This window comes from Filicampus tigris, chromosome 11 (assembly GCF_054856515.1).
Source record: "Filicampus tigris isolate MCC_2025a chromosome 11, RoL_Ftig_1.0, whole genome shotgun sequence".
Lineage (NCBI taxonomy): Eukaryota > Metazoa > Chordata > Actinopteri > Syngnathiformes > Syngnathidae > Filicampus > Filicampus tigris.
The window spans coordinates 15,033,843-15,045,749 of NC_141227.1; the positions used below are offsets into that span (position 1 = coordinate 15,033,843).

Below are 11,907 nucleotides of genomic sequence, written 5' to 3' on the forward strand. Positions count from 1 at the left end.
ACCCATAGAGTCTAAAATATTGGAGCAAGAAAGGATGAGAGAGTTGAAGTGGTGCCAGGTGGGAAGAAAAAAAAACTACGGTGTTGTGATTAATTGTAGTAGAGAAGGAAGAGGAGGACAATGTCAGTCGGCTCTTCGTCAGCTGTTTACTCCAGTCAAAGTCACGAGAGACGAAGGGCGACACGTACGAGCTGAGACGACATCTATCACTACAGCTGGCACCTTAGCACTTCACTCTGCTCTGTATTTTATGTCCAACTCCTTTAGCCAGTCCAATTACAAACAGTCAGTCATATAAAACATGTCAGATGGGACAACAGGAAGCATAATATATATCTTATATATATATATTCCTGCAAAAGACGGCAAAGGTTGTTTGATTGCTCAACTCCAGATGATGTCAATAGCAGGAGGTCTTTATTTGTTCCACAAATGCGTTTTCCACGAATATCAAATGTTTCCAGAATATTGAAATTACTGTAATGTGAAACTGTACCAGTAGTTAAAGCAAAACCCCAAACAAATGTTTCCAGAATATTGAAATTACTGTAATGTGAAACTGTACCAGTAGTTAAAGCAAAACCCCCAAAAGTTAAAGTGAAAGTGGAACAGCAAAAACAACACATAAAAAAACAAATTAAGTCGTACCCCAGAATGTAAACACAGATTGCACAGCGATCGACTAAAACGCTAATTCATTGTAAAAGATGACATCTCCAAAAAAACTCAAGCTCAAATTTAATATTGGATTTTTATGTGCTTTGGTTGGCTCAGCTGTTATTATTAGCAATGGAATTGAAGGTTTTAATGTCCTCAGCTTCTTTAATGCTTGCATGTCAGTACTCAATAGGGGCTATTAACTGATGTATATTATTAAAGTTGCTGTTAGTTGATGAGTTCATGTTAATTAAGGTACTCATTCAACTATATTTCTCGAAAAATATTATTTCATTCTGGTAATAGTTTTTTTTCCCATTTCAGTGGAGCTCTAATAATAATAATACGTTTTTTTTTTTTTCAATTTGGCTAGCAAAAAACGCATGCTGCTGTACGTGCCTTTTAAAGGGAAGCGCTTACCCTTGAAACGATTTCTTTATATCACAACCTCTAACTCACTCCCCTCTCACCGGAACAAACAGCTCACATCTGCCAGGACAAAAAAGCGTGTGATGGATACTTGCTTTGTTGCAAAGACAGCACAATAAATGACAACGTGGACCATTTTGCCTGTGATTTCTGTCTTTGATAAGCGACACCCTCGGGAGTTAAACCGTGCTTCGTTTTAGGCCGTCATTGAAAAGTCCTTAAAATTCATCCAAGTAAGTTTCCTGCGATGGTGTGTTGACAAATCAATCTTCATCACATTCATTTTTACAAGCAAGATGTCATCAAAAGCGGGCTGCAGGAGCTGTGCCAAAACAGTTGTGAGTGATATACAGTACGCAAGATGGCCTTTTCATCACACTGTTTTCGTGAGGGTACACGTCAGGGAAGTTGTGTATCAAAATGGCAGCGTAGTCACCTCACTAATGTCACTGGGAAATACTGCTCTGCTCTTGAATACGTCCCGAAGCGGCAAACGACTGTCAGCATGTTTGGACTCATCAGTGTTTAAGAGCTGCTGTTTATTTGGTCTTCATCTCTTACAATTATCCGCGCAGGAGGCCGAGGTGTGGTCGTGGGGCCCATCGTGAGCCAGAGCTACTCTGATGTGTTTTGTGACAACGAGTACGGACCCAACTTCCTGTTCCGAAACAACGGAGATGGAACTTTTACTGACGTGGCGCAGCAGGCTGGTAAGAAGAAAGTAACGGTTTAAAGATTCTGACAGACTTGGAATAATAACTTGTCTGTTGGGAGGTTTTTTTTTCACCAAATAAATAAATGAAGGTGTCAAAATCCCTCCTGCTTCATTCTTAGGAAAATCCCAAATGTTATTAATATGCAAATAATGTTAAGCGAACTGATGGCTATACGATGTTGTCTCTAACATTGAAAAGTAATTTTTTTTTGTGCGCCGTTGGTTTCATATTTGAGAAACTTGTGTGAATTGTTCTTGTGTCTCCAGTAATACATTTCACCACAAAAACTTGTAGTGACTGTAAACACCTCACTTCAAAGACATCATTAAATAGTTAACTGCTGAGCAATATTGAAAACAGTTACTAACCAAAACGGCAGCACGCGCCAAGGTAAGTAAACAGTCTCACAGATTCATTGAAGGAGTATAAAAGATGACTTTATATTTTGTAGGGACGGTATCTTAACTCATTCACTGCCATTGACGGATTTACTTGTCTTTTCACAGTCCAGCCATTTAATCCCAAGAATTTATTTATATTTTTTTTCAAATTTTTGAACGATGAGGGTAAAATATGGTTTGGAAATGTCGGGCAGGAAAACTGACTATTGGATTTTCAGTATACTTAGCGTAATCATTCCACAATGTTGTGTCCGTATGGGTGGAACAAATATGTTCTTCCCAGGACATCAGAATGAACATATTTGTATTTGTACCAGTCTGACCCAGTTCTTGTAATTGGAATACTGTCTTAAGACAGATTGGCACACTACTGTATCAATGTGTACATGTCTTGTTAGGGGTGGAGGACCCCATGCAGCATGGCAGAGGTGTAGCCCTTGCAGACTTTAACCGCGATGGAAAGACGGACATCGTTTACGGCAACTGGAATGGACCTCACCGTCTTTACATGCAACTTAACAACCGTAAGCAGAGGTTCAAGGTGAGATCATACTTTCTGCGTATACGTCTGTATTATATGGCGGCATGTGACGGTTACCGGTTTGATGGTTTACTGTGGTTTTAAAAAGTCAAGGTTTCAATACTGGCCGTCGCCGGTAATGAGCCCTTTTTTTGTTTTTTTGAGGGGATGTCAAAGCAGAACACAATATAAGCAGAGAGGGGAGGTGTGAGCATTTACGAGAGGAGGGGGAGGAGGGAGAAAGACGAAAGAGAAACCGCAAACACCGATGTCTTTTTTGCTCTGATTAATGTGCATTGTCCTAAAAAATGGTGTCAGTGGGTACTTGTTAGCCCCAAGTACAACATGAGCAGGCCTTAGGTCTGTTCTAAAAAATGGGTCAACAGTGATGGTACACTGTGACTTATAACGAAGAATTAAAACAGAAGAAAAATGTTATGTATTTATTGATTTAAACTTAACATAGTACACGTTTCTTCTGTACCAAATATTCTTATTTTATTTAGTTTTATTTACCCAAATATTTCAAAAAAGGTGATTTTAGAGCTGTAATTTTAATATCGTGACACAGCAATAATTTTGCTCACGGTTATCATACCGTCAGAATCTAATGTTGGCCCATGGTTAAATCCATGCACATCAATGATTCACCAAGGAAAGGGGAAGAAAATAAAAACAGTGGGACCTCAAAAGTCAAACACCTCCAAGCTCATAAAATGTACAAATAATGATGATATTTCTATTTCCGTTACTTAAAATGGCATCCGGGAATGAATTATTTAAGACTTTGAAGCTTCCATTATTTGAATGCTCATGCCTGTTTTCCAGCAGTTGTTTCAACCAGTAACGTCTCAGGCAGTTTGGCTGAGATGTCAAATACCATGCTCAAAATATTAGGTAACAACTTTCTTTGTAACCCACACACATACAACAGACCCTCCAAAATGATTCAAAAGTTACCAAAGTAGAATTTTAAGAGCATGTTGATATTGACATAATTACTTAAGGATGCTGAGTAATTGTTTTGGATTGATCAAATGCAGTCGTTGCAAATAATCGATCTAAGGTGCTGATGTAAGCTATTGTTCTTCTGCCAGAATCAATGTCAAGTGAACGCACCTTTACGATGCAGACAGAGGGTGTGAATAGTTGACCATTCTATCGATATCTGTTCAAGACATGATCAGCTATGTGCGTATGCTATGCACAAGATGGCGCTGGCTGAGATAAGCTTGACTGTGTTTGAATTGGTGGAGGCAGTCGCCATCCTTTATGGAGGAGATAAATGTCAACGGAGACATCTTTATGGGGGTCAAAGAAGGGGTTAATGTGCGACCCATAGCCTGAAGATAGTTCCATCAGCATGACACAAACACACACATTTATACATGTTGTCATAAACACACTCACACAAGACAAATTGGATAAGATGTCTAATCTTTTTCTTTTTTTTTTTTCTTCTTCTTTTTCCTCGTACAAAGCTTGTTAAATCAGGAGCCCACAACAAATTTAAGATGGCTCGTTCCCACCCGGGCTGACATTCCTGCATGCTGTGCTGACCTTTGGCTTGCATAATGAAGCTGTTGTATCACTCCAGTAAACCGCTAATTAAATTGGGCTGAAACAGCAGCTTGCCACCGCAGTGGAAAGTGCAGATTAGGGCTCTTTGGGCTTTAATTAAAATCTATTACTGCGCTTTTCTTTGCAATAGTTTGAACACACAAACATGCACACGCACACACATGCTTATAACATAGTTTCCCCCCAGTTTCTTTCCCAGACAAAGACAACCAGAGGAAACGTAAAATTCAGTTTTTAAATGGTGACTTTTTTTTTATCTATTAAAAGGTAAAAAAAAATTCTAAACTCCATGGCCTTGGGTGAAAACGTAATTGCCCCCTTGTTAAATCAGGAATTAAACTATGGCTGATCACAATTTTTGGAAAGCTGAGTTCATTTTCAAAACAACAAAAATTAACTTCTGATTTGAATGAATTGTTTTGGAAGTGTATACCTCAGGTCAAAAGTTTCCGACATTGATAAACCACTGCTTTTGTAACATAAATGGGTACCATGTCTTAAGCAATGCTCTGCGCAGATGAGTCCATGATTGCCTTATAGCAGTCAGATGGAAAACAATGTGAAAATGATTTCTCTCATGTTGCCTGTTTTGGGAATTACTTTTTTGAAAAATAGCCACACGCGATTGGAATGTTCGCATTCAATGAGTCCATGGCGGACCTTCACATAGCAACATGAGACAGTTAGCAAGCAACAACTATATTTGGGATTTCTGACTGTCTAATATTCTAAGACCTTGTGCTTATCCTTGTGCTTGTTTGTGTTCAATTGTTTGGCCACTCATACTAAGACCTTGGAGTCTTTCACCATTCGAGTACATTTTCATGATGACTCAGTGAAGACCCCAAAGGGACTTTAATGATACGCAGTTCATGCTTATATTACTTTCAATGGGAATTTAAAAGTAAACTAGAAAAAAACAACAACAACTGTTTTTCTTTGTGTTTCCAGTTAGAAAGAAACAAGTTAAATGTATGGATACATATCTTTACCATCATACACATGGCATTGCTGCAAATCTTTCCTTCTGTGCATTGGAGGTATAAAGTGGGTCTTTGTCATCCATCATCCATCTACCTGAATGCCCAAAGCCCCCACTCTCTCCCCCCACTTCATGGCCTCCGTCGACCATTGCCTCTCCTTCACCTCAAAAAGCAAGAAGGTCAACCCCCCCGGCAGCTTTATGAGCCTTATAATTAAAACACGGTGTAAATACTGGAGGTAGTGAAGGGCTGTTCTATAATTCTTTCCCGACTTATCACTGCATCAGTGAAGCAGGAAGACATCTGTTACTTTCACGTCCAAAAACACTGATGAGGGTTTTTTTTTTGTGCAGTTTATTTATTTTTTTGATAGACACAGTTTACTTCTCTGAGTACAACCTGTCCACTTTAAAATAATCTTCACAGTGATGGGGGTGATCATTTGACAGATTAGTGTTTGAGTCAAGGCCTAGACGGAGATTATTAATGTCGTCTGCTGAGCAACATAACCTTGCGGACTCAAGGTTATGAAATAAGCTCAGTGCACACTTCCATTTCAAATAATTGCCATTGTAGGATCAAAGCCGTAAAGCTGATATCGCAACAAACTCTTTTAAAGCAAGAAATTTGCTATAAAGAAAAAAAGATCAGTTCACTGGTAATATTGTTCTTTTGATTTTCTGTCCTGTTGTATCGGTACTTTCTTCCCAGGACATAGCCTCACAGAAGTTTTCTATGCCATCCCCGGTCCGCACCGTTATTGCTGCCGACTTTGACAACGACAATGAGCTGGAGGTCTTCTTCAACAACATCGCTTACAGGGGGCCGTCAGCCAACAGACTGTTTAGGTAAGCCGTCGGTGGTACCACAGACATTCTGTAAACATCACAGAATGTATGCTTAGCTAACAACTACTGTACATGATGAGCTGAAGTCACTTCATCTGTGCAGAAGCACAGATGCATAGAAAAGACTCTGGTAAAAGTAGAAAACCTGATTTGACACCTGAAAAGCGTATGCAGACTATGTAAAGTACAGTAAAAACGAAAAAAAACCCAACCCCTTTTTAAAAAACGTTGATTATTTACATTTGTATGTTTGTACATTATGTTTATACTGTATACAATGACACAGAAAAAAACGTTGCACAGAATAATTTCCCTCTTTTATTAACTAAATAGTTCTTGTGCTGATCAGAATAAAAAGAAATCACGTTTATGTCACCATCTGTTAAGAGCTAGCTAGCGTTACCTTAACTTGCTCACAAAACATGTTCACAAAGCTTTGCTAAGACTGCGAACTAACTAAAAAAATCGAAATTAGCTAATGATAGCAACTAAATAATACGCCTTACTTGTACTGTATGTGTTGAATTAACACTCCTCCCCTCCACAGTGACATAAATTGCAAGGGGAAAATATCACAGCTTCATCAACAATGAGTAGAAGAATTTAAATGGGCTCCGAATGGCGTCTTTCTTTATGTACCTAATATTGTGGCCATTTGACTAGGTTTAATATGTTCAATTTGAAGCAGGTAAGAATTCCTAGCCAAGGATCCTTATCTGGCATCCTACTTCCTGCACACATGGGCGACTCTTTCATTAAAGACCGTTTTAGGTTGGGCTTCCTCGCTAGATAATATTAATGAACTCAGCCCTCTAAACACAATCTTAAGATGCATATCAAGTTGTTAAGAGCTGACTTTCTAGCATAAGCCCAAGCAGCTTGAATGAAACATCTGATGAATGTTGCCATTAGCGGATGAATCCAAACATGTGGAATATCAATAATCAGGTTAAGCCCCAGCGGTTTTCTGGATCAAAACACGCCTGCTTGCCAGGTCACTGAGGGAGAATTTGTCTTTTTGGATGCAGTGAAGGTCCGACAGGGGTCACCGCTCCACAGCACTTGGCTCTGTCGTCGTTTGTTATGAAGATGAAGCAACTCCTTTAACTCTGCTCTCAAGCCATGAAAAAACAAGCTCACTATTGTGTCCGGGCTAATTAATCTACGATATGGCCATCAATATTTGGCTCAGCCTTGTAGCATATTAAATTACACTCCATTCCATATGGAAATGCTGTGTGGTGCAAAGAGGAAGGGTCAATGCTTTTAAAGTCATAAACTAAAACAAAAACCTAGTAAGTTTGTTACTGGTAGTCATATATGTATAAAGTATATGTATATTTGCATACAGAACATCAAACTACCTGTGTATTGTCAAGTTGTTAATTCAGGTTCTACATACACAGCATTTTTAGAACTGCTTATCAGTATGATGCAGCGCAGTATTACACCACTGCAACTAGGGATGGACCGATATTGTATGGCTGTATTCGTACTCATAAAAATACTCCGATACTACAACATTGATACCATTTCACCAGCAAGAGATAAACCTCCCGGACAGGAGCCATGTCAGCCGGATGGCAGCACTTTAAGGCAACTGCAAAATATGCTCTGCAAAATGGATGATGAACTCCACACTCTACTCTATGTACTCCTTTTTATTGAGCCCCCCTAGTGTTCAATTGTAGATACCACAAATAACTGAAATACCTTGTGTGACAGGCTATACATTTAAGTAAGATGTGTTGCAATATCGTTAGAAAACCAGGCAGATGGATGAAGTTGTTACTCCCCAAAATTTGACTTTTTCGTGAAACTTAAATGTCATGTTCAAGAAATGTTTGCGTTTCTCATTTTTCAACAATATTTTATCCAAATAAAACACATTTTCATCACTGTCACTTTATATTGTTACTCGTGTTACAGAAGACTCAAGTGAAATTACTCGATCTGAAAAATGTAATATCAGTGTATCATGTTGTGGTCAGCGGGTAATTGACAGCAGTCTGACACAGTGATCTCAGTAACAGGGTGCTCACTTATCTCATTGGCAGGGTGAGCAGGAGAGAGCACGCAGACCCCCAGATAGAGGAGCTGAATGTGGGCGAAGCCTCCGAGCCAGAGGGACGAGGAACTGGTGAGTGGGGAACAAATGTTGTCCTGCAACAGGAGAGAGATCATGTAATTAGAATGAAGAGACAAGCTTTAAAAAAAAAAATAAATAAATAAAATAAAAGCTGCTGTTCTTATACCTGCCACTAGATGGCACTAAACCTCCACTAGGGATTTCCTCATAGTAGACAAGTCTGTAAATTATCCATGAATGTTCTGTCGTATGCTGATGTTTCTCCAGGAGCTGTAGCCACAGACTTTGATGGAGACGGTCGTCTAGAGCTGCTGGTGTCTCATGGTGAAAGTGCAGCGCAACCGCTTTCTATCTACAAAGTCAACCTTGTGAGTATTAACCCTTAACAGCTATTGCCAAGTCACTAGTTTAAAAATAACTTCATCCTATATATATATATATCATTCAAATTGAAATCCAGTGCAAAAATCTGAACTGAAACTTTAAAAGGAGTTCAAAAGTTTTCATTTGGACATTTTTTTTGGTCACTGGGTTTATGGATATCTTTGAAGTTTTTGGTTAACTTAATAAACAGGAATGACAATGGTAAACATATTAAAAAAAAAATATCCTTCATAAAGCTCAATCTATCTTTATTCTAAAATACTTAATGGCACAAAATATCTCAAGGATCTCTTGAGGGCACATGATGTTCCCCACTTAATGTTCCTTATTGGTGTGTGCCCCAAAGGGAACCACAAACTCTTGGCTGCGTGTGATTCCCCGAACCAAGTTTGGTGCTTTTGCCAGAGGAGCGAAAGTGGTGGTATACACCAAGAGGAGTGGACCACACACACGTATCATCGATGGAGGGTCGGGGTACCTCTGTGAAATGGAACCGGTCGCACACTTCGGCCTCGGTAAGAAAAAAGATCAAGCTCTTCTTGCAAGTGGTGATGAGCCTATCCAATATTTATAAAGGCATGCTCGGATGACTTTGGTATCGCTCAAAACACCTTTGGGCGTCGGCCCAACATCAGCCACCAGACAAATCTTTGAATGACAGGTTAGAAGCTGAAAATGTCACCATAAAAGTGTAATGGGCATGTGTCCAACTACTTCTGGCCACGTGCTTTGTTTCTGCTCTTGCTGCAACTGAGAATAATTAATTGCATAACTATAAAGCTCACCACTCTCTGATTAACAGTGAAGGGAAACGTAAACCTGGCATTTTACAGGAAATAATCAGTTGATTATTAAAACGGATGACATTGCTACTGATGACGTGCAGATGGCGAGAAATAGAATAAGCAGAGTCGGAAAGTACAACATGTAATGTGTATAGCATCAGGCTGTTACCTCCGGCGTGATTGGGCACCCGAGGGAGAGTGAGGTATCTCTGATTGGGGGGGACAGGTGCTCGCGCTGGAAGCTAGCCTGCTCTGTGACAAACCGACTCCCAGTTCGGCCCACCCAAGACCGTAAATATACACACCTAAAATATACACACAAACCACAACAGCAAACTTTTGGCACCATCCTGACCTCACAAGAGAAGTGCACACTTGCTAAAGGCATCAGTCACTCACCACCTCTCAACCACAGATTGACATACGGGAGCAAGTAAAGATGAAATATTTTTAGGCACACCTGCTGGCTAGATCGCTGTCTGACATAATAACCGGTGTTTACACTACAAATGCCACTTGAATTAAGTTTCTTGCTGAGGAGGGATAACCCTCTGATAAAAATTAGGCTTCTTATGGAAACAGAAGACAGGACTGTGCAAAAAATTTGCCATTTTGACATCATAAAACCCTAACTATAGAAAAAACACAGGACTATCAATGCCATTGAGGGTTTCATTCAATTCCAGGTGGGAATTTGTTGGTCAGGCGTTTCGGTCTTTACCATTAGACATTGTATGATACTTAAAGTAGAAGACAACTCAAACATATTTTTTTCAAGAGTATGTTCCATGCAAGCCCACTGGTTGAAACAAGGCATTCTGATCAATATTAGGTTTGTGGAATAATAGTTAATCCACTCGTTTTTAGCCATCTCTGGCCATTTTGTCACTTCTGTCGACTGAAAATTACATCATAACTACTCAGGGCTCAGGTAACGACCAATCTGACTGACCTGTTTTCTGAAGCTGAGCCATGATTTTCAGTCGATAGAAATGACAAAATGGCCGCCCCCTGAGATGGCTAAAAAGGCGTGGATTTTGCTGCTTAACTCATATTCCGCAAACGCAATATTACCGGTAATCAGAATGCCGTGTTTCAACAAGTGGGCCTGCTGGGAACATATTTTTGAGAAAAAGTTTGGGTTGATTTCCACTTTAAAAGAAGAATAATTTTAGTTAACTCGGTTATGCAGTATATTTTACAGCAAGCAATACAGCTATAATCATCTTAAATCAATTGCCATTTTTAACATAGTCTTAAAAATAATCTTAAAATAAAAATAGTGGAAAATTATACCACAAACACAAAATCAATCAGAATGCCGTGTTTGGACTAGTGAGGCTGCCTAGAACATACTAATGTAAAGATTTTTGGGGGGGTTGACTTTTTCTTTTAGTACAATATGATTAACACATGTGCTTGTCCATATATACCTAAGGTAAAGACGTGGCCACAAATGTGGAAGTGTACTGGCCAGATGGAGTCTCAGTTGCTCGACCCTTGGAACCGTCAGAGATCAACTCTGTGCTGGAGATCCACTATCCAAAAGATGACGATGAGGTCACCCCCACTGTGGAAATAGAGGTAGTGTGGTCCCACATGGTCACATCAACACACCAGTGGAGCATAAAAACACATTCCAGTGCTGTTTTTTTTTTCTATGATCTGGGGTAACATTGAGTTTCTCTTGCAGTGCGGTCCTGGCTTTGCTCTGAATGAAAATGGACGCTGCATTGGTAAGTTCAAAACCTTCCGATGGTTGTGGCGGTCATGTATCCGACTTATCATCCGGGGTCTTTCCCCCCCTCCTCCTTTGCCACCTCCTCCACTTCCTCAGATAAAGATGAATGTACCCACTTCCCCTCTGTGTGCACCTCTGACCGCCCTGTGTGCACAAACACCTACGGCAGCTTTAAATGCCGCGCCAAGAGAAGATGCAACCAGGGCTTTGAGCCCAATGATGATGGCTCTGCATGTGTGGGTGAGTGACTAAGGCGTATTCTAGAGATAGACGGAGATGATTTTTTTCAGGGCCGATACCGATTCCGATTATAAGTAGGCAAGGCGGCCGATAACCGATACTTGGAGCCGATATTATTTCTTCGTAAAAAAGAAAATATTGGCATCAAAATCGGGGATGATGATGCAGTTTTAGGGAAACAGTGCCTTGAATTCTATCGCTGCGAATCCACCGTATATTTTACATGACAATTTAAGTATTCATCTAATTACATTTAAGTATATATAAAAAATTGGTTCTACTTTAATATCATACGTGCATGTCTTTTAACACTTGTTTGACTACAACTTTAAGAAATAAGCCCCAGCTGCGATTTGAAAAACAAATCCAAGGCCAGCCAGAGTCCCGGAACGAATTGTGTTCAACCTCAGAGGTTCCACCATACTGGCTCGGCGTCATGTTTCACGGTGCAAACATCTCTGACCTGGTCTGATCCCAGCACCCCCACTGTCTTGCATGACTAATCCTCCTTTCCAATGTGATTCCACTGATAG

The 11,907-nt window shown here is 39.9% G+C and overlaps 1 protein-coding gene and 1 long non-coding RNA gene across 4 annotated transcripts in view; one reads left to right on the plus strand and one right to left on the minus strand.

Moving 5' to 3' along the window:
- Positions 1–11,907, minus strand: part of LOC147139899 (uncharacterized) — a 32,167-nt gene that overhangs the window by 17,890 nt on the left and 2,370 nt on the right. For both annotated transcript variants that reach the window (XR_015088589.1, XR_015088588.1), the window contains exons 2-4: positions 10,827–10,963; positions 9,563–9,698; positions 8,178–8,298 (exon numbers count right to left, since the gene is read on the minus strand). This is a non-coding gene — a long non-coding RNA (uncharacterized LOC147139899). The remainder of the gene's footprint in view (positions 1–8,177; positions 8,299–9,562; positions 9,699–10,826; positions 10,964–11,907) is intronic.
- The window catches only part of LOC147139900 (cartilage acidic protein 1-like), a 28,919-nt gene that overhangs the window by 11,882 nt on the left and 5,130 nt on the right, over positions 1–11,907 (plus strand). Inside the window, exons 6-14 of one of the 2 annotated variants that reach the window (XM_086044648.1) lie at positions 1,662–1,796; positions 2,602–2,744; positions 5,999–6,135; positions 8,193–8,275; positions 8,492–8,592; positions 8,955–9,123; positions 10,832–10,977; positions 11,087–11,129; positions 11,231–11,374. In XM_086044648.1, coding sequence (XP_085900774.1) covers positions 1,662–1,796; positions 2,602–2,744; positions 5,999–6,135; positions 8,193–8,275; positions 8,492–8,592; positions 8,955–9,123; positions 10,832–10,977; positions 11,087–11,129; positions 11,231–11,374 — 1,101 coding nt within the window. The remainder of the gene's footprint in view (positions 1–1,661; positions 1,797–2,601; positions 2,745–5,998; positions 6,136–8,192; positions 8,276–8,491; positions 8,593–8,954; positions 9,124–10,831; positions 10,978–11,086; positions 11,130–11,230; positions 11,375–11,907) is intronic. The other variant, XM_086044649.1, reaches the window with a different exon arrangement.